Source organism: Anopheles ziemanni, chromosome X (assembly GCF_943734765.1).
Source record: "Anopheles ziemanni chromosome X, idAnoZiCoDA_A2_x.2, whole genome shotgun sequence".
Taxonomy (NCBI): Eukaryota; Metazoa; Arthropoda; class Insecta; order Diptera; family Culicidae; genus Anopheles; species Anopheles ziemanni.
In genome coordinates, this window is record NC_080707.1 from 7,411,406 (window position 1) to 7,434,635 (window position 23,230).

The 23,230-nt window shown below is 44.0% G+C and overlaps 1 protein-coding gene across 1 annotated transcript; it reads right to left on the bottom strand.

Moving 5' to 3' along the window:
- Window positions 1-2,360: 2,360 nt before the first annotated feature.
- Window positions 2,361-6,907, bottom strand: LOC131290676 (uncharacterized). The gene is made up of 3 exons (XM_058319839.1): window positions 6,770-6,907; window positions 3,380-3,739; window positions 2,361-2,468 (listed from the first exon to the last, which is right to left on the bottom strand). Exons 1-3 carry the CDS (start codon window positions 6,905-6,907, stop codon window positions 2,361-2,363), a joined length of 606 nt encoding a protein of 201 aa, XP_058175822.1.
- Between the last annotated feature and the right edge of the window lie 16,323 nt (window positions 6,908-23,230).

Consider the following 23,230-nt stretch of genomic DNA (forward strand, 5'->3'; position numbering starts at 1 on the left):
AGCCGAGGAGCGAACCGACTCGATTGTAACGTTTACCGAAGGATTCGGATAAGGTTTCTTCACCGGATACTGATAGGATTTCAACAAAAAGCTGTCCTGTTCCTAGTTTTCTTTCCCTATCCGAAACTTGTTTGTCACTCGTTGAAGATTCATTTTAAATAGTGCACATTTAGGCGCCTCAAGGTATGCAATCGGTAAACCACGTTTTAAGCTCGTTGCTCGCTGTCAATCCCTAGTAATTTCAAAACATTTTATAAGTATTCTTAAACTATTTAATGTATTCTTGTTTTCCGAACGAGAAAAAAAATAATACAATATATCCATGGATCGTTTTAAAAAGAGGTAACGACATTTTGTCTCGATCAAGACACAATACAAGTGACGCAAACTTAACAAAAATATGCCGTTTACCGTGCGTGGTGTATTGAATTGTATGCGAGTTTTTGAAACCCAAATTTCATAGAATACATTTATTTTATAACAGCAAACCGCAGCATACACCTTTTCTTTTATTTATGTATTTTGTTTACATTAGAACAGTTCGAATACAGTACTTGGAATAATCAAATAAATGGAAAATAAATAAGACAATGTAAGGAAAAAGATCGAGAAAAGCTTTAGTGGTTATTGAATTTAACTTCATTCAGCGAAAGGATAGATGCAAAAAAAGAATCTTAGGGTATATTACTAAATCGTTAAAATTCATCTAACTTCCATGACTAATTATGTCCTTTTGGTCGAGGTAAAGTTGCTCATTAAAATTAGAGCGAGGCTGGGACGATACTGCGTGAACAGTGGTTTCCAAAATGGCTGTAATTCTCGTATTTCTCACGGCTTCACGCACCTTTCGAATGCGTAACGAGCGTGTCAAATTGCCTGCTTCTTCTTGTTAGACATTTGAGCTACCTTTCGACGTTTAAACATTTTGCTTAATTATAACGCACGTGAGTAGTGCATGATCGATTGTGCGTTAATTTGGGGTCCATCTTGAGGACAAACCCTCCCCAAACGCGCTAATGGTTCATCGCTGAACATTTGTTTCACGCGCGGAATCGGATGGGATCGTCTTGCAGCCTTCGGGGCTTCGTTAGATCAAGGTCGCGGTCGATACGCATGCCACAGACCATCTATCAATCGCTTCCTGACGTAGGGGACCCTATGCAGGGGGCTGATTCATCTAGTGGCGTCATTATGCGTAATTTGCCCGCCTTCGTCGCCTGTAATTAACCCAGTCTTGACTGCTAGTAGGAGCTGCTAACTCTCAACCTTAAAATTCTAGGTCTAAGCCATCTCAGAGGACTTCTTCTCCGCCGCCCGGGACAACTTTCACTTCTGTGCACGGTGGAGGTCTGCTTCCTGCGTGTTTGAAACCGTTGCGTCAGAGGGTGCATTCCGCTGGTGTGCCTCGGTCAGAAGTGGGCGTCCTCGACACCATGCACCGCTGTGTTTGATCTGCGAGCGATGCATAATGCAGTTGTGTTTGTTCTTGCGTGCGAGCTGCAACCGGCAGGTGATGTTTACTCGACTCTCGGGACAATCCGTTGCATCGGGGTTAGTTAACGCTGACTCGTCGACAGTGTTGCATCGGCGGCAGCGTTACGTTCTCCTGAGGAAAATGTGTCCGAAGAGTGTTCTCTTGCTGGGATTGGTGTTGTTCTGCCAGGTCCTTGGGAAACCAATTGAATCCTCCACCGAATCGTCATCCTCCAAGGACATACTAGACGCGGTGACGTCTGCTGCGTCATCGACAACTTCCTCAGAGGTACGTTTTACAGGCGATTTCCCAAAAGAGATCCTCAGCATAGGTTTTATTTCGTAGAATGCACTCAGCAATGAAGTCCTCCCCACCAAAGCGCTCGTCAGTGCGACATTGCGTGTTCCGAAGGACCCACTTGGAACTACCACCACCACCACTGACAGTATACCCATCTTCAGCCGCACCAGAGTTGAACTTGCCGTGCCCAACGAACTGATCCCGTTCACTATGAAACTGACGGATAGGTTTTTTCGCCTGATCGGCAACTTAGTCCGGGTAAATGAGATTCCCTTCAGGACCTGAAACACACACACACCTCACTGACATCCACACCCCTCCAGGGAACCTCGGTGCGCATCGCGCAGGTGGTCCGTTTCTTTCAGCCGGTGTTCGGATACCATCTGATGATCGACATTCCGAAGGAGCTGGACGTCTGAAGACGCCGAACCAGGAGCTTGTAGTGATAAGAGTAATAATTTATTTACGCACAACTCGTATAGCCTAGCCCTAGAGTGTAAAATAACTTATTGTGCCTCCTCGTGCTCTCCGTCCCGCTCACCCTCCCGCTATGGCCTATCTTATCTCCGGAAAAAACCGGCTCGGCTCAGCTGTCTCCTCCCGGCGGACTCGGTGTCGGTATTTGAATGTACAAATGGCGACCAGCGATCGGCTGGAAAAGCTGCATGAACCTCGCTGTCCGGATGGCCGTGTTCTGGATGGAAAGTATACAAACAGAATAAATTAAATAAAATACTCAAATGGTTTGGAACATTGAAAATGTAAGTCATTAGAAAAACAAACAAACCAAGGAAGGAGAAACGAAGAAGAAACTCTAAATTTATAAAGTTGCAGACATACATAAGTTGATTCAATGTACAAACATTTATGCAATATGTTACTAGAAACATATACATTTGAAAAGGACTAGTAATCATCTGTGATCGGAGAAAACTACATACGTCAGATAATTTGATGAAGTAAATTTTACTGTGAAGTTGCATTGAACAAGTTCTCTTCTTTGTCAGGCAGACTAAAAATATCTATGTTTGCATGTTTTAGCAATGCAATGTACCAGTTGAGAAATAATAGCTGTTGAGCGTTAGATGCTTTAGATATCAGGTTGATCATTAGCGAAACGCAAAAGAAATATTCATTTTGAAGATGTTTTGAAAAGAAAGTTGCTAGCGTTTGTTGTTTGGTCATTGTTCAAATAGTCTTGTAACTTTCAATAGTTTATATTTTTTCTGGTTTGTGACATGTTTTTGATAACTTGTTCGTTATTTTTTTAAGTGCAATTTTAAGGTGCATGTTTTGAAAGGATTAATTTTATCTGAGTTATTAACTTTTTTGTAAATAAATATATTTATTTTAAGTGAAAATATCTGGGAAAGCCTCACCGGAACGAGCTTTGATAAAATTAGGTCAAGATGTAGCATACTTTTAGGCGTTGGAAGCTTCATTAGCAAGTGCTTCGTACGAAAAGGATAAAAGCAAAACGGAAAGGATAGGTATTCAACAATAATTTGAACCTTAGAAGAAACAAGTTATTGAAAAAATGCTCCTGGCGTTATCCATCAACAAGCATCCAAGCGAAGATCGACAACTGTTGCGTCCAACACCTACCGTAATAAAATCCCCAAAGAGCTTTGCCGCCGCCAGGACGAAGTTGGTCGCATTGCCGAACAGCTTCCCGGGCAGCTGCAGCATGATCGTGCCGTCCGGGTTGAACTGCGGCACGTCGTCGTCTTCGCGCGGACTCCGATCCGCCCGGGCCTTAACCTGCGCCATCGGCCTTACAGTTGTGGTGGTGGTGGTGGTGGATGTTGTCGTGGTTGTGGTGGTCCTGCGGGGTGCCTGCGTCGTAAGCTGACCCTGCCGAGCGCTCTTCAGCTGCGCCAGCAGATCCAGGATGGCGTTCGCGGCGGCCCACTCCTCCGGCCGGAACTTACGCTTCGCTCGATACACGTCCTCCCCAATGGCATCCTAAGGATCGCGCACCGTAACAACACAGAAAAAAAAGCGAAAGCGAGAAACAGACGAAAGGGAGAAATGTAATCTGTCACGGCAATCAACATACAATGGAAGCAGAAATACAAGTTGACCTCATTTCCTCGCTTCACTTAAGGAAGGCACACAGAGACGGATCTTCCAATGAGAGGACTGATTTGTAACTTATATTTTTCACTTTTAGATATGCATAGTGAGCAATATCAAACAAATTTTACCTAGTTAGATTTTAGGTATACTTTGATATTGCTTTTTCATTTTTCATTGTCCCTTTTAAATTCTTGGAAGAATGGTTTTTATTTTCCATGTTTTTTTTTATTTATTTATTGAGTTATGACAGACGTTGCCGTATTGTTGTTGTATTTTTCCATGTTTTAATCTCATCTTTTCATTTGAAGTGCCTGCAATACATGGTCAAAAGTTTGTATTTTTACTCATGTAATTGCTTTTCCTGATCGATGCTCAAATTATTCAAAGGATTTAATAATTCGAGTGCGACTCTTAAAAGTGAAAATATCACATGGTGGTTTTTTGAACTTTATAAAAACGTTCCTTTTTTAATAATAAAATAGAATTGCATTTGTCAAAACAAGTAGAACAGAAAGAAATGAGAATACGAAAAGTATTAAAAAGAGTAGTTTCGTGTAGAAAATTATTAATTACTAACTTATTTTTTTAAATCCTTCTCTTGTTACTTCTTAAGTTTCCATTTATAAATATTAAAACCATATGGCACTACTGTATAATGGACAACAAGCTCTTATAAAACAAATAAGTCCAACTTTTGCCTACAATATAAACACATTTAGGATAATTGAAATGTTAAAACCGCTTGAACCCCTGAAATAAATTGAACCGCCTCTGGAGGTACAACTCAAACTAGGCGAACAAACGAACAAACAGGACTAAACAGGACAAGTAGAAAGAAAAAAAAACGAACTGAGGATGTGTTTTTGCCAAATGAAAAGTGTTGAACGGATTTGGTTGTTTCCACCCAACGCGTTTGGACATCCTCTCACCCAACTTGGTTTGACACATAGACTTGTCCTTTGTCTGTTTTCTTGTCGACTGTGACTAAGATGGTGTAATTACACCATGTTTTCTCGCACATCCGGACGGGTTGAGTGGTTTAATTTGGGAGAAAACACACCACTTAAAGGAGAAGGAACCGTCTGCTGACGTCGCTTGCTGTCGGTTTTGCAATAATAGTGACCGTTTCTTGTAGCTTTAATATTTTGTTCGTTTTTTTTTTTGTGTCGCTCGCTTTGTGGCTCGGAACGATTATGATTTATTTTTTCTCGAACTCGTGTACCTCGAGAGATATTTAAATACCAACCGCGGGAAGGAAAGAAAACATTCGGGGATTGAAGAAGCACGAGTGACACGAAATCGACGAAACAATCGGAATCTTTCCGTTTGCTGCCGTCCGTTGCACGGCATCGCCTTGTCTACTTGCGTGTCACAACCTTCCCCTCCCCCTACCTCCACCCACCCTGTGTTGCGCTCGTCTCATAAAACTCGCTTTCGGAGCCGGTAGAGCACGCGCGCTGCGTGGTTTTTTGATTGATAGCAGCATCCAGCCGGAGGACGTTGCGATGGGTCACACATCTGTTCCCCGGAGCTGACAGGCGAATGGTTTGTCTCGCGCGTCTTGTGTTTAGTAATTGCCGACGTTCCATCTCTGCCATCCAGCTCGAGGTATGGATTCCAATGCGCAGCTTTAAGCGCAATATTTATCTTCCCGAAGAAATCAAACCCATTGTTTATGGTCGCCAGTGGCAGAAGCCTACTTATTCGCGCATTTTATTTGTACAGTAACACGGTCGGTTGTGTGTGTGTGTGTGTGTGCGTTTTATCGATATAAGTTACTTTCTCACTTTTTGATTTTCAACAACAAAAAAGAATCATATTTCAAAACAAACAAATTTTTGGTTTCAAAACGTGTCATACTGGTTCGTGACTGCGACAATTATGTTGTAATCAAATAATTAAAAACAACCACAACCACAGAAAAATCCGAACACGGAAAAGGGGCAAAAGTTTGCGCTGCGATTAAAATCTAATACCAACGCAACGTTCGGGGCGGACGGTGTGATTGTACAACGGCTCGCGCGCGCGCGCGTTTGCTATTGCCGTAATGGAAGCTTTTCAGTGCATAACCGGGTGCAGTTAGGTGTCAGCTGCTCCATTAGGCACCCTCCTCGGTGTACATACATGCCACGGCTGATTGCCAACCGAAAGCAGGAAGCGCCACCGCGATTCGGCGCATAATTTCTTCCCCGAAAAACCGGCAAACCGCACCGCTGAGTGTGCACCGATGCACTTGGCGCTGCACTTGCGGTACGAAATTTATAGTCATTCGGTTTAAGCACGTGAAACGGGGAAAAGAAAGGCGAAATAATTAACACGCGATAGGGTTCGTCGCTTCGGCTCGCGTTGAAGTCTTTCGTTGAGTCATCGTGATTTGATTGATTGATTGTAGCCGCTTGCCTTGGAAACGGTTTGGCGGATGCGTTCTTTGATCGATTTCGAAATTAAATCACTCACTGGGCACCTTTAACACGTTGCGTACCGCGTCACCCAAATATGGGTGACGGCAGTTTTAGTACAAAAAAGTTTTTGACCTATAAATAAATGAAAATGCAACATAAAAATTATTGTAATATTTTATATAAATATTTTGGGAAGCTAAGTTTTTGCTTGGCCTTCGAAAACAATCGGTTTAACAAAAATTATAAACAAATTGTAATTAGAAAAATTGTACTAAAAATTGTGCTAAAACGCTTGGTACGCAACGTGTTAAGGTTGTTGTTTCGCTTGTTTGGTGAGAAAAGAAAGACGTTTCTTCGTTGATTGTGAAACACGGTTTTGTATGGTGATGTTTCTTCTATGGAAGATTTACGTAACAGCCACTGTTGTGTACATTCTTTTCCATTAACTATCTTCGTTGTTGTATATTATTTGACTTCCATTAGTATTGCTTTCTCCCCTTCTCTATTCACCCACCTTCGACTGCACCGGATCCAACGAATCTTCGGCGAGTGGGTTGCCGGCCGCGACATCGATCGGTTTCGCATCGCCTCCGCCGACCGAGAGCCAGATTGCCAAAAACACCACACACCAAACAGCCCCCCGTCGGGACATTCGCAGCTCGCGGGTTTCCACTTTGCGCGCCGAATCCCGAAACCCGAACCGCACACCGCTATATCACCGGCTCGATTCGATACCTACAAACGTTCACGCACTTCGGCCACGTTGGACGATAACAGCACCGCGATTGCACCCATCCGGCGTACGCACCGACATCGAACTGAACCGACACCGAACCGACCGACTGTGCCGACACCGCACGAGATCCTTCCGGTGGCGTGTCAAGGACACCTAGCCAGCAGGTGAAGCCCGCAAGAATCGACCGCAAATCCGAAATCCGCCCGGCCGCCGCAAAATGGGATGCGCATGCGTTCGGTTCGACAATTTTGCCACAAATGCCGGCCCCGACCGATCTGGCGATGTGGCGTGTGGCAGCGCACGCTTCCTAGCTGGCACGAGGGGGGGAGGGGGGAGAGGGGCGTTTCGGAAAGAAAGTGAGCAGGACGGCACCACGGCAGCCCGCAACCGCTTGCATCTCGCGGTTTTGGTCCAAAACCGATGGTTTTTGTTTTGCTTCTCTCCCACAACGCGTTCCGCTCCTTCGCCCGCTCCATATATTTCACCATTTATATTTTCCCTCGCGTAGAGACAACACGAACGTGTCGCACACAAATCACAGTGGTGAACGATGTTTTCGATAGTAAAAAACATAAAAAAAAAATCTTAATGCGAAAAGGGCATTTTTTTCTTACATTAGCAACTACATGGTTGAAATCGAAGACCTGTTTCTAATACTTCATTAGTATGGTTCAATATTATTTCGGGTAAGAGAGTAATAACAAAAGTTTATAGGGTGCGTAGAAAAATAAACTAACAAGTAAGTACCTAGAAACTAAAGAAAACATTTGTCAAACAGAATTATGGTTGTTTTGATTAACTTGAGAGATAATTTTTTACAGAAACTCATAGTTTTAGACTTATTTTAAACGCATTTCAAATAGACAGTTTAAAACTTTACATTTTACAACACATTTGAATAGTGTGATCATGATCTTCAAATTTATAATTGTATTTTTATCAGTAAGTTTATACTTGGCAAGCGAAAAGAAAATAAAAACTCTTCATATGAAAACCAAATGAAATAAAATCTAAAATAAATACAAATGTTGATCAAACTTCCAAAGCAGGAAATAGAAGTAGTAGTGTTTTATTGAACAAAATAGTATTGGGATAAATTTAAGGAAGTATGTGAGAGAAAAGGAATAAAAGACTTTGAAAAACCCACAGTTTTAAAGGTGGACTAACAAAATACAGAAAGAAAAAATCATAACCTAGCTAAATCTAGCTTATCCAAACAAATAATCTATTTGATCACTTATCGAACTAGAGTATCAAGTTGCTTACTTCATGAAAACAGTCCATCGTGAAATATGTTCTCTACTTTTTTACTATTGTGTTTTAATTTCCAAGTTTTACAGTATTCGGAGTGGGATTCGAATGCTTTGTTTAAGTGTTTGCAAATGAATTTAGGAAACTTGAGTGAGCAAGAAACTGCAAAGTCATTGTGAGATGGGCGACAAGCTAAAAATAATGAGACTTTTGTTTACACATTGTTTAACTTGTGTAAACTAGCTTTTCACCTATTCTATTGAAAGCTTTAGTTCAGGATTTAGCGAGATGTAGCACAAGTAATATGTTTAACATAATTAATTTTGTTTCCCGCTGCTTCATGTGTTATAAAAAACTAAAAATATGAATTTTAAACCATTATAATGACACCACAATATTTTGCATTGTAATAATAATAACGAATTATCCGATATTGAAAGAAAATATAAATTCTCGTTGATCATAAAAGAACTCTCGTGAGTTGCTTCTTTCGCGCACCACACTGTGTGTGGATGAAACCAAGGCGGACACGAGCATACCGGAGATCCAGCACGCATCATAAGACATCCACACAACGGAGAAGGAAACACGAAACAAACGAAGGCACAATGAGGCCCAGGCAGAAAGTCATTTCTCCCGGCGAATGCGGGTCAAAGTGCGCGGCGATGGTGTGTGTGTGTGTGTGTGCGTGCATTCATCTGGAAGACACGAGAGGACCAGGGACCAGGATAAGTCGCAGGTTTTTCCGAACACTGCAGGGAAAAATTCAGCTCAAAACGATCGCAAGGAGAAATTTCAGAAGTTACGAGATCGATCGGGTTTGATTGTTTTACAGCGCTCCTTGACAGATTCTCCTTGACATCGCCGTAAAAGGAAATCTTTATTGTGCCAACCTTCGACCCCGCGCCGGTATTGCCCCCTCCCCCATGATGCACTTGTCGTCATCGTCGATCGAGTTTTCGCGTTCGGCTGATAAGGTTGTTACCACAAAAGAAAGAGATCGATGAGAGGGAAAAAGGGAGGCAAAAGATAATGAAAACAAAATGAAACCACCGCAAAAAGGGGGAAGGAAAGAAAGCGGGGCGACTGAAACAAAGCCATCGGTGTCGATGGAAGGTCGCTGCGGAAAGTGAAAATGGGTAATTGCGTCTGTTATCTCATCGGTTCGGATCGTTTGCTTGGAAAAATGTTCAACCACGCGTCCGTGCGTGCGTGTTGTTGCACGTAATCGAAGCATAAAGGCGGGGGCCCGCCCCGTTCGTCCTTTTACCCATTCCCTCCCTCCCTCAACCGTCCTTATCGGCGAGAGAAGAAGAAGCACGTGGCGCATCCGCCCGGTTTATGTATGTCCGCGAAACCGTACGACGAATGTAACGGCGCGTAGGCGGCCATCTTTGAGGGGGGGAAGGGGGCACGTTGTTTGCCAAGCGGAGGCAGGGCAGCAGTACACGCACGTAAAGTGCTTTCGATCAAGGGGTTTGCTGGGATTTGTCTTCTCTTTTCTCGTTTGGTTTACACTGTGCACTGTGGGATGCGGTCAAAGTTTGACCTTTCTGGAACGACGCATTCAGTGTCGAGCCGTCGCTATGCTGTTTTGGTAATGCCAGCTGTCAGAGAGATAAATCAATAAAACCAACAAACAAGTGGGCACCTGATTGAAATTAACTTGAAATACACCAAAAAACATTTTCCGAAGCAAATTACTTTACTTTTTAATCCCTGCCAAATTCAATGTTTTCAGTTCAATGCCAACAGTTTGGTCGGTTTGCTTCGGTGGAAGTGAGGCAGTATGTAGGCGGTGAATCTGGTTATAAAAACACCCGGATGTTATGTATTTTAAACATATCTTTTAGTAAAAAAACAAACTAATCAGTGTGTTTATAAGAACCATCTGAAATGAATTCTAAAATGTTGTTTCACCGAAAAACATTACTCTTTGGGAAGTGAAGTCTTTGCTAGGTTTTCTAAAACTGTTGGTGTCACCAATTTCATAAACAAATGTTGCAAATGAAGGTTTTGTAGGAACCACAAACGCTAGCAACTTTACTTTAAACTCTTCATCAAGAGGAGTAGTTGGATGAGATCTTTACGAATGCTGACAAACGCAGGATCTACTCCACCTGGAGCAGCAATTGATGATGAAGACGACAATAGAACTGAAAACCATGCATGGAACTGACGGACTGCCAAAATATTTGATTAGAGAACTTTTCCAATACCAATTGACGTGTCATTTTACTTAATCGAATTATCATGCGTATTTTTTCCAATTCTACATCACAGAATTTTCACGAGGTTATTTTACATTCCAAGGCTAGACTACACGAGTTGTATGAAAATAAATTATTACACTTATCACTCCAATGTTTTCGGGTTCAGACGTCCAAATTCTTCGGAATGACGACCATCAGATGGTTTCCGAATAGAGGCTGAAAGAAACGGACCTCTTGCGCGATGCGCACCAAGGATCGCTGGATAGGTATGGATATGGTGAGGTGTATGTGTTTTAGGTCCTGAAGGGAATCTCATTTACCCGCATTAAGTTACCGAGGGGTCCAAAAAGCCCATCCGTCAGTTTCATAGTGTACGGGACCAGTTCGTTGGGGTAGTCCAGCTGAACCTTGGTGCGGTTGAAGATGGGTATACTTTCGGTGGTGGAGGTAGTGGTCCTTCCAGGTGAGTCCTTCGGAACCCGCAATGAAGCACTGATGAGCGCTTTGGTGGGGAGGACATCAATTCTAAGTGCATTCTACGAAATGAAACCTATGCTGAGGATCTCTTTCGGGAAATCGCCTATAAAACGTACCTCTGAAGAAGTTGTCGATGACGCAGCAGATGTCACCAAGTCCAGTATGTCATTGGAGGATGACGATTCGGTGGAGGATTCAATTGGTTTTCCAAGGACTTGGCAGAAAAACACCAATCCCAGCAAGAGAATACTCTTCGGACTCATTTTCCTCAGGAGAACGTAACGTTAGCAAGCTCTAGAACGCTTTCACCGACGCAACACTCTCCGGCGGGTCAGCGTCAATTGATCCTGACGCTACGTAATAGTGTAGCTATATATACGCTTCCCAGAATCTACCATTGTTTGTATTATATTTGTATTGCTCCTCCTTTTCTATTCATCCACCTTTCACTCCACCAGGGTTTGCTGTATTGTACTTCTTTTGCTTTGGTTCACTATGCACTGTGGAATGCATCCAAAGTGTGACCTTTTTGAATTTGTTTGACCATCCAGTGTCGAGCCGGTTGCCATTTGGATGTAGATGATATTTTGGTAATTTCAAATATCAAGTAGATAAAGCTAAACAACGCTAACACCTGTTTATAGTTACCTTGCAATTTCAGCTGCTTTTCATCGATCAACAAAATAAATTTTCAATAGAAAATGACTTTATTTATACAGAAAAAGTTAACGCTTTCAATTCAATGGTGACGATTTCATCTGGTTGACTTTGTGCCAGGACAGAATTCTTCGATGATTATCTTCAATAAATAAAATTAACGTAAATCATCAGTTTCTTGTGTATTGTCACATGTTTTGAAATGTGTTGTGAATCGTTCCCTGATAAAAATGTAGCATTCGATTGACGAAGCACTGTATATTCGTAAATTTGCATTTATTAAATTGTTTAGCATTAAATCAACTGCATTCTTATTAGTTTTCGGTTTTTTAAATCCAAACAGGAAGAGCTAATTAGATGAGCATGAAACTGCTTTGTTCTGACTTATTTTGCTCACAATTTTCTAGAAAAAAGAGCCTCAAAACTAAACATTGGTTATTTTGTTTTTTGCTCTATTTTAATCTTTATACTTTAACTTTCCCTTCCTAATTTCACTTAATGTAAATATAAGTAGCTTTGAAGTTTTTAAAGCTTAAAATAATGTAATAATTTAATAATGATTTCAAATCAATTATTGCTTTAAAACAATCTGCATCCATAGTGGAGAAAACCGATAAAAGGCAAAGCCGTTAACGAAGCTGCACAATTGCAAAGCTGACCAAACGAGCAAACAGGAGCGCAGTTTTTGGCAATCCCGATAAGGAAACATTCTATTTACTCGACCAGCGCAACAGACAGCGCTGCTGAATGGAAAGAGAAGAGAAATCAAACACTTGCAACTCAGGTCCGTTCCTTTATTTCGCCGCAAAAGGGCGTCGGGCCTGATGTGGGAAAAGTTGCAGCACTTTTCACACATCTGGTGGGCGGTTGCGGTTGCTATTGACGACCGCACGCGAGCACGAACGCATTGAAAACCTGGGAAATGATGCCCGAGGAAAACGTAACCCGGGTGAAAGTTTGCTTTGGCCAATGTGTTGTTGCATGTATGTTTCCGAGCACCTGGAAAACGGGCGTCGTGTAAAGGGATTTTGAATTAAGTTCAAGATAAGGAGACACCATCGAAGGCCTGGGAGGGTGGTTGTATTTATCCACGCACTTTGACTTTTGCAGAGTAATTTAAAAGTCAGAGGGAAAACACACATCTCCGCGCAATAATTTACTCCTAGCGTTCTGTTGCTTTTTAATTCGAATATAATTTCACGGCGACGACGGTCGACACCAAGGCCTGTTCGGTTGCCTTCTTCCGACGCTTCCGAACTACGATCAACCTTTGGCATATGACACGATCCGACCGCCAAGCGCATCAACGACCGGTTTTTGGGAGCCGATGGGAAAGCCGAAAATCGGCCTCCACTTCGATGTGGACCGGCCGTCAGTTGATCCGCCGATGATTGATCGGTGCGAGGCGGGCCAAAATCCCAAAATGCACCGTGTCGTCGCCTCACTAATGGTTCCTCCATCCGGGTCGCCCCCCCCCCTCCCCTTTGCCCGTGAAAATCAATTTGCGACGCACGAAAATACCGCTTCCAACCACGATTCCTACCTTTAGCGGCCAGTTAACGTGCGTGCTGGTGAACGAATTAATTATAACCTGCCGATGCTGCTGATGGAAAATGTTCCCAGCGAATGGTTGAAAAAGCTCTCAAGAAGATGAAGAAGCGCGAAGGATCTTTAATACATATTAAACGTCGTGGAGATGACGGAAAAGCATTTATAATAGCAACAGTATGGTTTTTATTTACAATGTATTATATTATAACATTGTTGTAGGATTAGTAGACCTAGAAAAGTATTATCTTCAGCGAGTAAAGTTTAAAAAATACCACAAGAAGAACAATATTATTCGCATCGGTCTTTAGCTAAAGCTAAAGTTACTAAAATCCTAGTTATTGATGAAATAACGTTTTAAATTAATTATAATACCTACCGAAATATCCTAGAAAACCTTGTTTCTACCTTTTTTAAAATCTCAAACTTTAAAAACAACTGGTCAAATGATGCCGGTTATGAATGTGATGATACTCAGTTTAAGTCTTAAAACAAACAGTTGTGCCTAGATAAATTCAAGTAGTTGTTTGTGAATCCTTTATCAATAAAACTGTTAATGTTGTTCAATTATTGAATTAGTGAAAACAATGATTTAGAATACATTGGTTCTGTTATTAGTGTTAGACATACTGTACAATGTAGAACTAGTTTGTTTTTGCAGCAAACCGACAATTCGTATCAATCGTTATAAAATAGTAAACTTAGATGACGGAATTCGATTGCAAGCTCTTTTCAAAGAATTGCAGTATGAGACAAATGTTTATTCAAAAGTTCCAATAAACAGTTGACATTAAATAAAACATGAGAAACAAGAAGTCAGTTTGTTCCTTTGGGGAAAAACTATACGGCAAAGAAACGATATCGTATTGGAATACTTAATAATTACACATAAAAAATTACATAAAATGCGCATAAACGACCCCAAGGAGTAAAATAAGTGTCTTGAGCTGGAGTGATTTGCATTTGAATGGTAAGGTGAAAGCTTTTTGCGTGATTTCCCAGCATCGCTTGCTTGTCCCGTCCATGTTTGTTGCGCCTGCAGGTAGGCAAGCGTTATGACATAGCGTTGAAATAAGTAAAGCTTCGATAAAACGCGCATCGCCGAACGACTAACGTCAGGACTAATGTATTCTTCGATGGTTTGGTATGCTACGCACCTTCTGTGAGTGTGTTTTGTTCCTCTCTTATTTACTTCTCTATCTCTGCAACGCTCAACCTATTACATCGTTTATAACAACTCAAATCGAAACGGTCCGGTTGTTGCGATCAACTAGCGTGCCTTCTATTGCTGCCCTCAGTCCATCCTCCAGTTTGCAACCGGGCTTCGACACTTCACGCGCGGTTCTTAGTGGGCGACACGCAGCAAACACCCTCCCCCCTCCCGGCTGCGCGAAGAAAGGTAGGAAAATGCCGGCCCCAAAAGCGTGCACGCTGTGAGCAAACAAAGAAGGCAAGCACGGCGGGCCCGAAGAGAATCGAAGCGAGTGGTGAAGAAGAAAGAAGAATTGGTAAACGAAGTAAGGCACAACACTGATGAGAGGGTGGTAAAGCGTGGTTGGCTGCAATGGCGGCTCAATAGTTTCGATTGCACTATCAGAAGTGGAAGGTGCGCGAGAAGCATTCGGTAGAAGCGAGCGTTTGTTTGAGCTCCTCGGTGCGGGCAAGAATATCGCGACAGTTGCCTACAGTGACGCTGTGTGCTTTGCGAGGACCGTGTCCGGGATGTGGCCGTGCTGCGCGTGACGCCCCGAGTGGTCCGGAAAATCCAAGCCGGACACGCGAATGAGGTATGCAAATGGGCGCTGGTGACATTCCAGCCCGGCACGCGGCCGATCAACTTGGTCAAGGGTGCGAAGTAACGTGTTCACCTTGACCGCAGCGTGTCGCGTGGATAGCTCTGATCAGATGACAGATCTCGTCGGTATCTCGCTGCTTGTCTCGTCGGCATTACGCGTCTGTGGTATGGGACGTCTGTTAGAAGTTCTGAAGTTTCTGTTCAAAGATGTTCTTATCCTCGAGGAATTCCAAGAATTATAAGTTCTGAACTTCTAAGTCTTTGGACTATTTCTGAATCGAGAGCCTGTAAAGTCTGAGGTCCAGAACTTCCAACTCTTGGGAGTTCTGGAGTTCCAGGACCTTGGGAAAATCAACTATCATACTTTGAAGAACCTAAACTTCCAGCGATACTGCGTTGTAAGGTACAAGTGTGGTTTACCATGCGTTTATTTATTTTGTAAAGATAACGGCGTTACTCCTACCCCTGGTACCTGTTAGCGAGGACCCTACTGAGGGCGCCTTCGAGCGAGGTGCGAAAGCAGACGAGCCGAAGAAGGTTAGTAAACAATGCTGAAATGCAGCGCATCTCCGCTCGGTGGGCATAAGCCTTACGCACACTTGGGGTTTTGAGCGTTGCGCAATGGCGCTGCAGGAGCAGACAGGCAGACAGCGGCAGAGCCCGACGTTGCGTCCCAGCACCGTTCAGCGTGGACGCGCATTCGAGTGCGAGCTCGAAATCGCCACGACGTGTTGGCTTAGGCCGTGCTCCTAAAGCCTCATCGCTTGCGCGAGTGATAGACCGAACGCTGTGTGTGTGTGTGTGTGTGTGTGTGTGCTTTTCGAGTGAGTTGTTAGTTGCCCGTATAGTGCCCGAGAACATAGCAAAACATTGACATCGAAACAAAAAGCCACCAACCTGACAACATATCAATGACGGGTGGGTGAAACCGATCATAATCGTGAGTCGCTGAGTCCTAACCTTGGGGGAGTCGCTCGCGAGTGGAGCCGCGGCGGCGGCGGGGGGGTTAGCATACACTGTGCGAGCATCAACTGTCAATCCTCCCAACCCAATCAACCAGTCAGCCGAACAAAAAACGAAACTCCGAATGGCGGCGGTTCAGCGAAGTGTGAGAGGAAAAACATGAAGATATTAAAGAAAAAGACACTGGAAAAAAAAACAAGGTAACGGCCACATTTGCAGCTAATTCGACCCCCCCCTCCCCTCCGATCCTCCACACCGCCATTACCACCCCTTCTGTCAAAGCAATCAAAGCGATATGCGACGGAGGCGAATGCGATCGCGTAGGAAAATCTATTAGTCCAATTAAGTCAATTTTATTCAATGGCTTTCCCGCCTCGAAAGAAACCGCCCCAGCGCGAGCGGGGAGGGACGTGCGGGAGAAGGGCTTTTTCCTTGGGAGGTTAGGGCCTGGCCCCGCCAAGCTGTACAATAAATGTGCATTCGAGAGGGCCGTAACGACACAGTGTCAATAGCATGTCGAATGATGAACACTGCGCACAGCGAGTTCACTAACCGGCGAAGCGGGGAGGTTAGGACGGGCGACCTTATGGAAACGACAACATCTTTCTAGCCTCCACGCAAAGGTAATAATTCTTGCCGCCCCAAGCAGAAAGATTGTTATTACCGAGCGGTCCATTACTTTTGTGACCTCAGTGAAGATTTGCTGATTGGAAAATTGTAAATAACGCGACTTCGAGCAGAACACATAGTGCAACGCAGTGGTTCTCAACCATTTGAGAATTGAAGATTTGGTTTGTTTTGCCATTAGAATCATTGGGGAAGCATATGTGAGTCAGTGTTTTAAATGCAAACAAACACAAAACTAAAATAACTTAATGAATCTATTCGGTTCGAAAAAAGTCAGTTGGTTATTCAAGCCTACATCAGTTTAATTTTATTTACTTTTTTTATTACCCTTGTTGGCATTTAAATAATTTCTTTAGTGTACTAATATACATTTTGTTAAGGATCGGAAATGTTAATATGAACCTTTTGAGGGCTCAACATCGACTTTTGAAAACTTTGTTGATCAGTTCCTCTTTTAAAACATACTGGCTTAGTGGCGAGACAGCTAGATATAGAACGCCGTTGCAAACAAACACCTAACACGGATCGAAAGTCCGAGGGTGAAGGGGAGAAGCAAATGAGCCAAAGGAATGACATGAAATCGTTTGTTTTATAACGCTTTGTAATACATTAAATTAAAAAAAAGTCCTCTTGGTGGTTTCCTCGTTAAAAGATTTTCTTATGCTGCTCAAAAAGCCATGATATTAGTTCATGGATGAGGCATATTCAAACGTGTAGGAATAATCGATGTTTTTTTTTAATTTTAAGTTTAATATTTCTGATTGATGTTTGTGATTTTGTAACTTGACTCGTTAATGCATGCACCGAAAAGTAAAGATATTTCTCACGCTTAATAAAAAATGTTTGCTAAACATAGATGTGGGCATTGAGAACCTCTGGTAACCTTTATAGGGTTACCCTAGTGCAGCATGCTGATCGCTGGATTCAGTTTAGCTGGTAGAAAATTTCAAATTAAAAAAATTAATTTTGGTTTGCTTAAAAAGCAAACGATTCCAAAACTATAGAGAGAATTTTATTGAGATAGATTTAAACCCTCATTTTTGAAAACAAAACCATTCAAAATGCAGACTAGATTAGCGTCACTAACTATAAGACTTCTACCTCTACCACGAGGAGCATTTAATTAAGAATCTGATCATGATCAGTGGTGGTTTTCACCGAATTCAAGCACTCTTCCGGCGACCGGCCGACGACGAAATATTTCGCATTCCGCCGAAATTTTTGGGCTGGAGTAATTTGAACCGAGTGTATTCCGATCAGCGATCGCTCATTAAAGCTCGCACTGCTCGAGGGCTCGCTCGATGGCAAGGATGCCCTTTTGCATACATAATAGCCAACGTCGAGACCCGACGAGAAGCACGTGGACTAACGCGCCGATCGCAGCGTGCCGTGAGCACTGAAACCGAGAGTCATTTCGCTGTCGGTTCTTTTTTTAAGACGTTCCTGCTGGCTGCTTGTGCAACTACGCATCGAACACGTTGGAAAATTGGCTTTCGTTAACAATTTATTTTGCGTCACACTGCACACGCAGCTCCTTGCCGCCTTCGCGTAACATAAGATGTCTAACTTTTTCAACGATTGAATCACTTTAAAGTGATAAAGCCAACTTTAAGCAAATACCAACTGGATAATAACTAGATTGAACTTTTTTTACTTAAAATGCAAATAATTTGAGACTAAAAAGGAACGCAAACCGTTAAAAATTGATGGTACGAATCAGTAAAGCGTTTAATAAGTAGATAGGTAAATAGATTCATAGATGGATCTAACAATAAAAAAAAATGATATAGTAAAACAAGAACATTAGAAATGTTCGTGTGTTTAGTTGAATAAATAATCTCTTAAGCTATTTTGAGCCTTCTCAAGCCTTTGAAGGTAGTTGCGTTTTAGTTTACTTCAAGTTACTCAATTTACTTTGCTTATTACGTTTTAATAAAAATCAAGAATTTTATTGTCTTACTATTTGATTGTCTGCTAACAATTTCACTTCTTGTTTTGTTGTGCAGCTTTCTATTCTGGTAACTGGTTTAGAAAGAGACTAATGCTTTGTTTACTTCGTCTCTCTTTGCTTAAAACTTACCTAGGTAGTTTTTTTCGTTTAGTTTCGCTATGTTTTGATTGACTTGAACTGATAAAGATTGTTTAAGAGGATGTAATTGGCTAGTTTCTTGTGTTATTCGTTTCGTTTGCCCCCTTTTTTGTTTTTTTCTCGTTTACTGTTTTTCATTACGTTTTTTCTCTTTATTTCACTGCTTTGTGTTCTGTGCTGGAGTTGGTTTGTTAGTTGTTGGCCGGTTAAGTGATTACCGCGTTAAGTAATACCGCGCAACGTCACAGCATGTTCTAAAAGCAATGTAGTTTGAAAGAAAAGGACACCGTTGACCCGGTTAAATAATATTTGAGCGGTTTGCTGATGGCTTCCTCTGGCGTATCATTGGATCTGCTTTCCCTTTTCCTCGATCAAAACCGAACGCATCGCCATCTGGTTACTCGGTCACTGGACCAGGTTGCATTCACTTTTTTTTTCACTTCTTTTTGGCGCTCGATTTTGTTTTGGCTTTCGATGGTTTTCGTAGCCGTAGGGGTTGTTTTATGGGGTGTGTGTGTGTGTGATTCGGTTTCGAAACCAAACCCCAAACGGGGTCGGAGCGTGATCGGGTTGTTTCGTTCCCCGATGCGCACGATCGCACTGAGTTTATAGAGTTTGTCCCGAGGGTTGCCTGGGATTGTCTGGGGCCTCCCACACCGCCCTCGGCGCCATCTTGGCCCTCCATCTTGGCTACTGCGCGCCAAATTTTTCGCTTCTTTTAATGGAACGTGAACGACGCACGCGCTCGAATTTTCGGTTTTCCACCCTTTTTAACGGTGCTCCTTCACCTTGCCCGGCAGCTAGGAATCCCATCTTTGGTGTGTGTTTGTGTTTTTGTGTGTTTGCTGGTTGTTGGTATGCCCATTTTTTTTCCTCAAACCCCCAAACATTCACTCGGTAAGGCACGCGAAAGACGCCGCAAAGTGGTGCAAAAATAAGCCAATCTTTGGGGCCAGCGCGCTTTACAATCCGTTGAGCAATCGGTTCGCCGCGATTACCCTTCCCTCCCCGGACCCTCCCCCACTCTCCCGCGGGGCCGAAATTCGAACAAGATTCGCCCGTTCGGTCGGGTTCGCAATCGACGGCATTTATTTTCGCTGGCTCTCGGACCAGTTGGCACTTAGGGCGATGCAGCAATGGTCGCTGAAGAGGCGCAACCCGGCTCAGGCCGCGAGACCTTGCGTGAACGGCTGCAGAACGAGTTTGTGAGCAGCAAGCGCGGCTTCGAGCGGGGTGGAGCAAATGTTAAATGTCAACAATTGTCCACCCGTGGCGGAGATGGAAATCGAAGAAGATGGATGCGCCACGAAAAAACGTTAAACCATCGTGAAGCTGCTGCTATGCTGATGTCTTCGCGCCGAGTTTACTGAGGTGCGACCCTGAAAAGGGCTGTTTACAATCGACAATGCGGGGAGCGAGAAGGAATTAACCGTTCATCCACCCTTATTACAAAACGAAAAAAACGAAAATGCAAACGAACTAGATAGAAGGTAAAAGGGAGTTGTTTTCTTTGCATTCCTTACTTAGCAACTGACCAGAAAAATAAAGTGATGGAAAAACTATCAGCAACACGATTTCTGAATAGAATACCACAACAATTAGTAAAAGTCTGATATAAAATATGGTAATTGAAGATGAACGATGAGCACAGGACTAAAAGTTTCTGAAAACTGTTTCTCACTATGTGGTATTTAACTTTCTGAAGAATAGTTTCAGCCTACTTTTCTCAAACAAACTTGAAAACACTCATAATTTATTAAATAAGTCAGAAAACTAGACAATGTAATTCATTCGGTCGAGAACAACAAACGAATTATACTGCTTTGTGGTTAAGAAACACAACTAAAAATGGTTAAGAAACACAATAATTCATCAACTCGGAAGGTATTTCTTGTTCCCAATGTCGTTCATTAGTGCGGGTTTGAGGTCCAGAAAGTGTTTGATAGCAAGCGTGAGCTAAATTCTGGAAACAATCGTTTAATTAGATTTTAAGAGATGTAAAGTCTCGTCAACGAGGAATTTAAACTCGAGTTTGACTTTACACTAACAAACGTCGAGAGATGTATTGCCACAGGAATTGTTAAGCTTTTCCCAATTTCATGCTGACTGCTTCCCACCGTGCAATGGTGGGAAGAGGTGTAAGGAAAAAAAAGGCCGTGTACGCAGCATGAAGAGAACGAGGCAAGCGGCATCCCTTAATGGCGACAAATCCCGCTGGTGAGCGGATGGTGAGAAAAAACATGACTATAATTACCGTGACGCTGGCTACCGGCACTCGCTACCAAACACTGTGGCGTCGCTGACAGCCGAGACAGCTTACGAACGCACCGTCGTCACGCATCATTAAACTTTTGCTTGTGAGACGTACACCATCTCGGGTGTAAGTACCCCTCCCCGGGTGTTATTATTATAGGGCGGGTGGTGGGCGGCAGATGCATGCGGTGCAACAAGTCAAGTGCTCATCAGACACCGCACGGTAGTTGTTAGGTATACACACGCGCGCGCACGAGCCAAGGTCGTGAATGCGTTTTAATGCGCCTCCGATGACGCCTCTCCTGGGGTGCGTTGTTCTGATGCCGCGGATGCGATTGCGCAATCGCCGCACGGGAGAAAGAGAAGGCTGGGAAAGGGACCACGGCGTGTTTGCGGACCTCGTTTGTGGAGCAAGGTGATCGTTCCGTCCAAAACGGGTTCTCCCGGCCGTTCTGCGGAAACCTGGTGTGACCCAGAAATCATGCGAACCTGTCGCGCTGAGCTGTGGACCAGTTTGTGGACCGACGGCGAATACTTTCCCTCTCCGGCGACGGCTTGCAGTCACCCTCGGTAGAAGGTGCCCACTAGGATAGGCGCTTTTTTTTGTTGTCCAGCAGGTAGCCCAGTCAGGTCCTGGATGTCTTGGTGCCCTGCTCGGTTCGGGTTTGCCCATCCATTGTACGCCCCAAAAACTAGCCGACCACTTCGGAACCATTCTCAGTTGCAAGCCAACCGTGGACCGGTTTAAAGCCTTTCTCTGTGCACGCTGTCTCCGTGAGGACACTCCGTTATCGGCGCTGGATCCCGAGTCAGTCGCGACCGACGACGCTTCCTATCAACACACGTCTCAGAGCCGGCCGTCGATCAATCAACCTGTGCAAAACATTTAACAAGATGAACACTGCCCGGAAAGTGAACCGCTGGCTGCTGCTGGTCTGCTCGGTGATCGTCGTTGTGGCACTCGCAGCAGAGAGAACCTCGGCGGCGCCCGCCATTGAGTCCGGCGGTGTGTTCTCGAGGCTTAGCCGGCGCGTCCAGAAGTCAACACCGTCCACCGTGGCGCCCCTGAAGGATACCAGACCGTCGAAAGCGATCGGTCGGTTGTTCAAGAGCCGCTCCGCCACGACGCCAACGGCGGCACTGACCACCGCTGCCCCCGGTAAGGGCTCCAAGACGCTGGAGCATGTGGAGTCCATACGCCAGCGGCTCGATGAGACCGTCCAGAAGGTGCGTGCCCGCTCGAAGGAGTTCCAGATGGGGCAGGAGCAGAAGCGGGTGGACCGGAAGCTGCACCGTGATCAGAAGAAGGTGGAACGCGAAGCGCAGCCCTCCGCACTGACGGCGTCGATCAACCCGCACAACCTTAAAATGCCTGAGTGTCCGGCCGGGAAGGTGTACAACGGGCGTCGGTGTGTGTTGTCGAGCAAGCTGACCAAGCACTGAAGCGCCAACCCTAGACGTATCAAGGGTGCGCCGAGGTGGATTTAAGTTGTGTGCCCGTGTAGGCTAAGCTAGATTACGAATCACTGCTGATAGTGTTTAAGTTCAACAACGATGAATAAATTGTTATCTTCCGTTTCCAAACTCCGATCATTCGTTTCGTCGACTTCCAACTAACCTTGTAGTCTAGTTTCAGGAATCCCAGGAACTCACCCTCTGTTTGCATGTTGATGAGCGTATGCACCGCACTGAGGAAGCCTACGCCTTGCCGTGTCTAGTGCAACGTATCTCCCTCTTACCAGAGGTGCGACTTTACGGTGTGCGGTAACGACACGAATGAGGCGAGCGTTGGCCAGGTTCTACGATTACGCCTGGCGATAGCGTAATGACGATTGTACTTATGCGTTCGCACAGCACGTCTCACCGAGCGGTTGTTTACGTCCCGGTGTGGGGTTAGTGCAACGCCACTCTCACCGATAATTCGTACGGATATAGACGCGGAACCTGTTCTGAGTCGATGTCTTGGGGATTGTCTGTTACGTTGCCGATGGCGGTAGTCGATAGGTGTTGTCTTCTCTAGATTAGAATCGCTGCAGGAACTCCCCGGTGCATGCATACCTATGCAGAGAGAATTCTTCCCGCGGTGGGAAAGCTCAATGTTGATTGGATGCAGGCATGCAATAGCTGGTGCCGGAAGTAGTCCGGTTGAGTGTTGCGCGTAAACATTGGAAAGATATACAACCTCACTCAACCAGTAGTTGTGCGCGTTGGTGATGTAATATGTCATATATATATTTTAGGGTTGACCTTCTCGTTTGAAAGTTGAACGCCGGCGACTCGTTCGTAGCTCCGGAGTAAGTGAGGCAATCCTCTCCCTCCGCGAACACTTACAGCATGCGGCTTGGTACCGATGGTGTTGTTTTTCT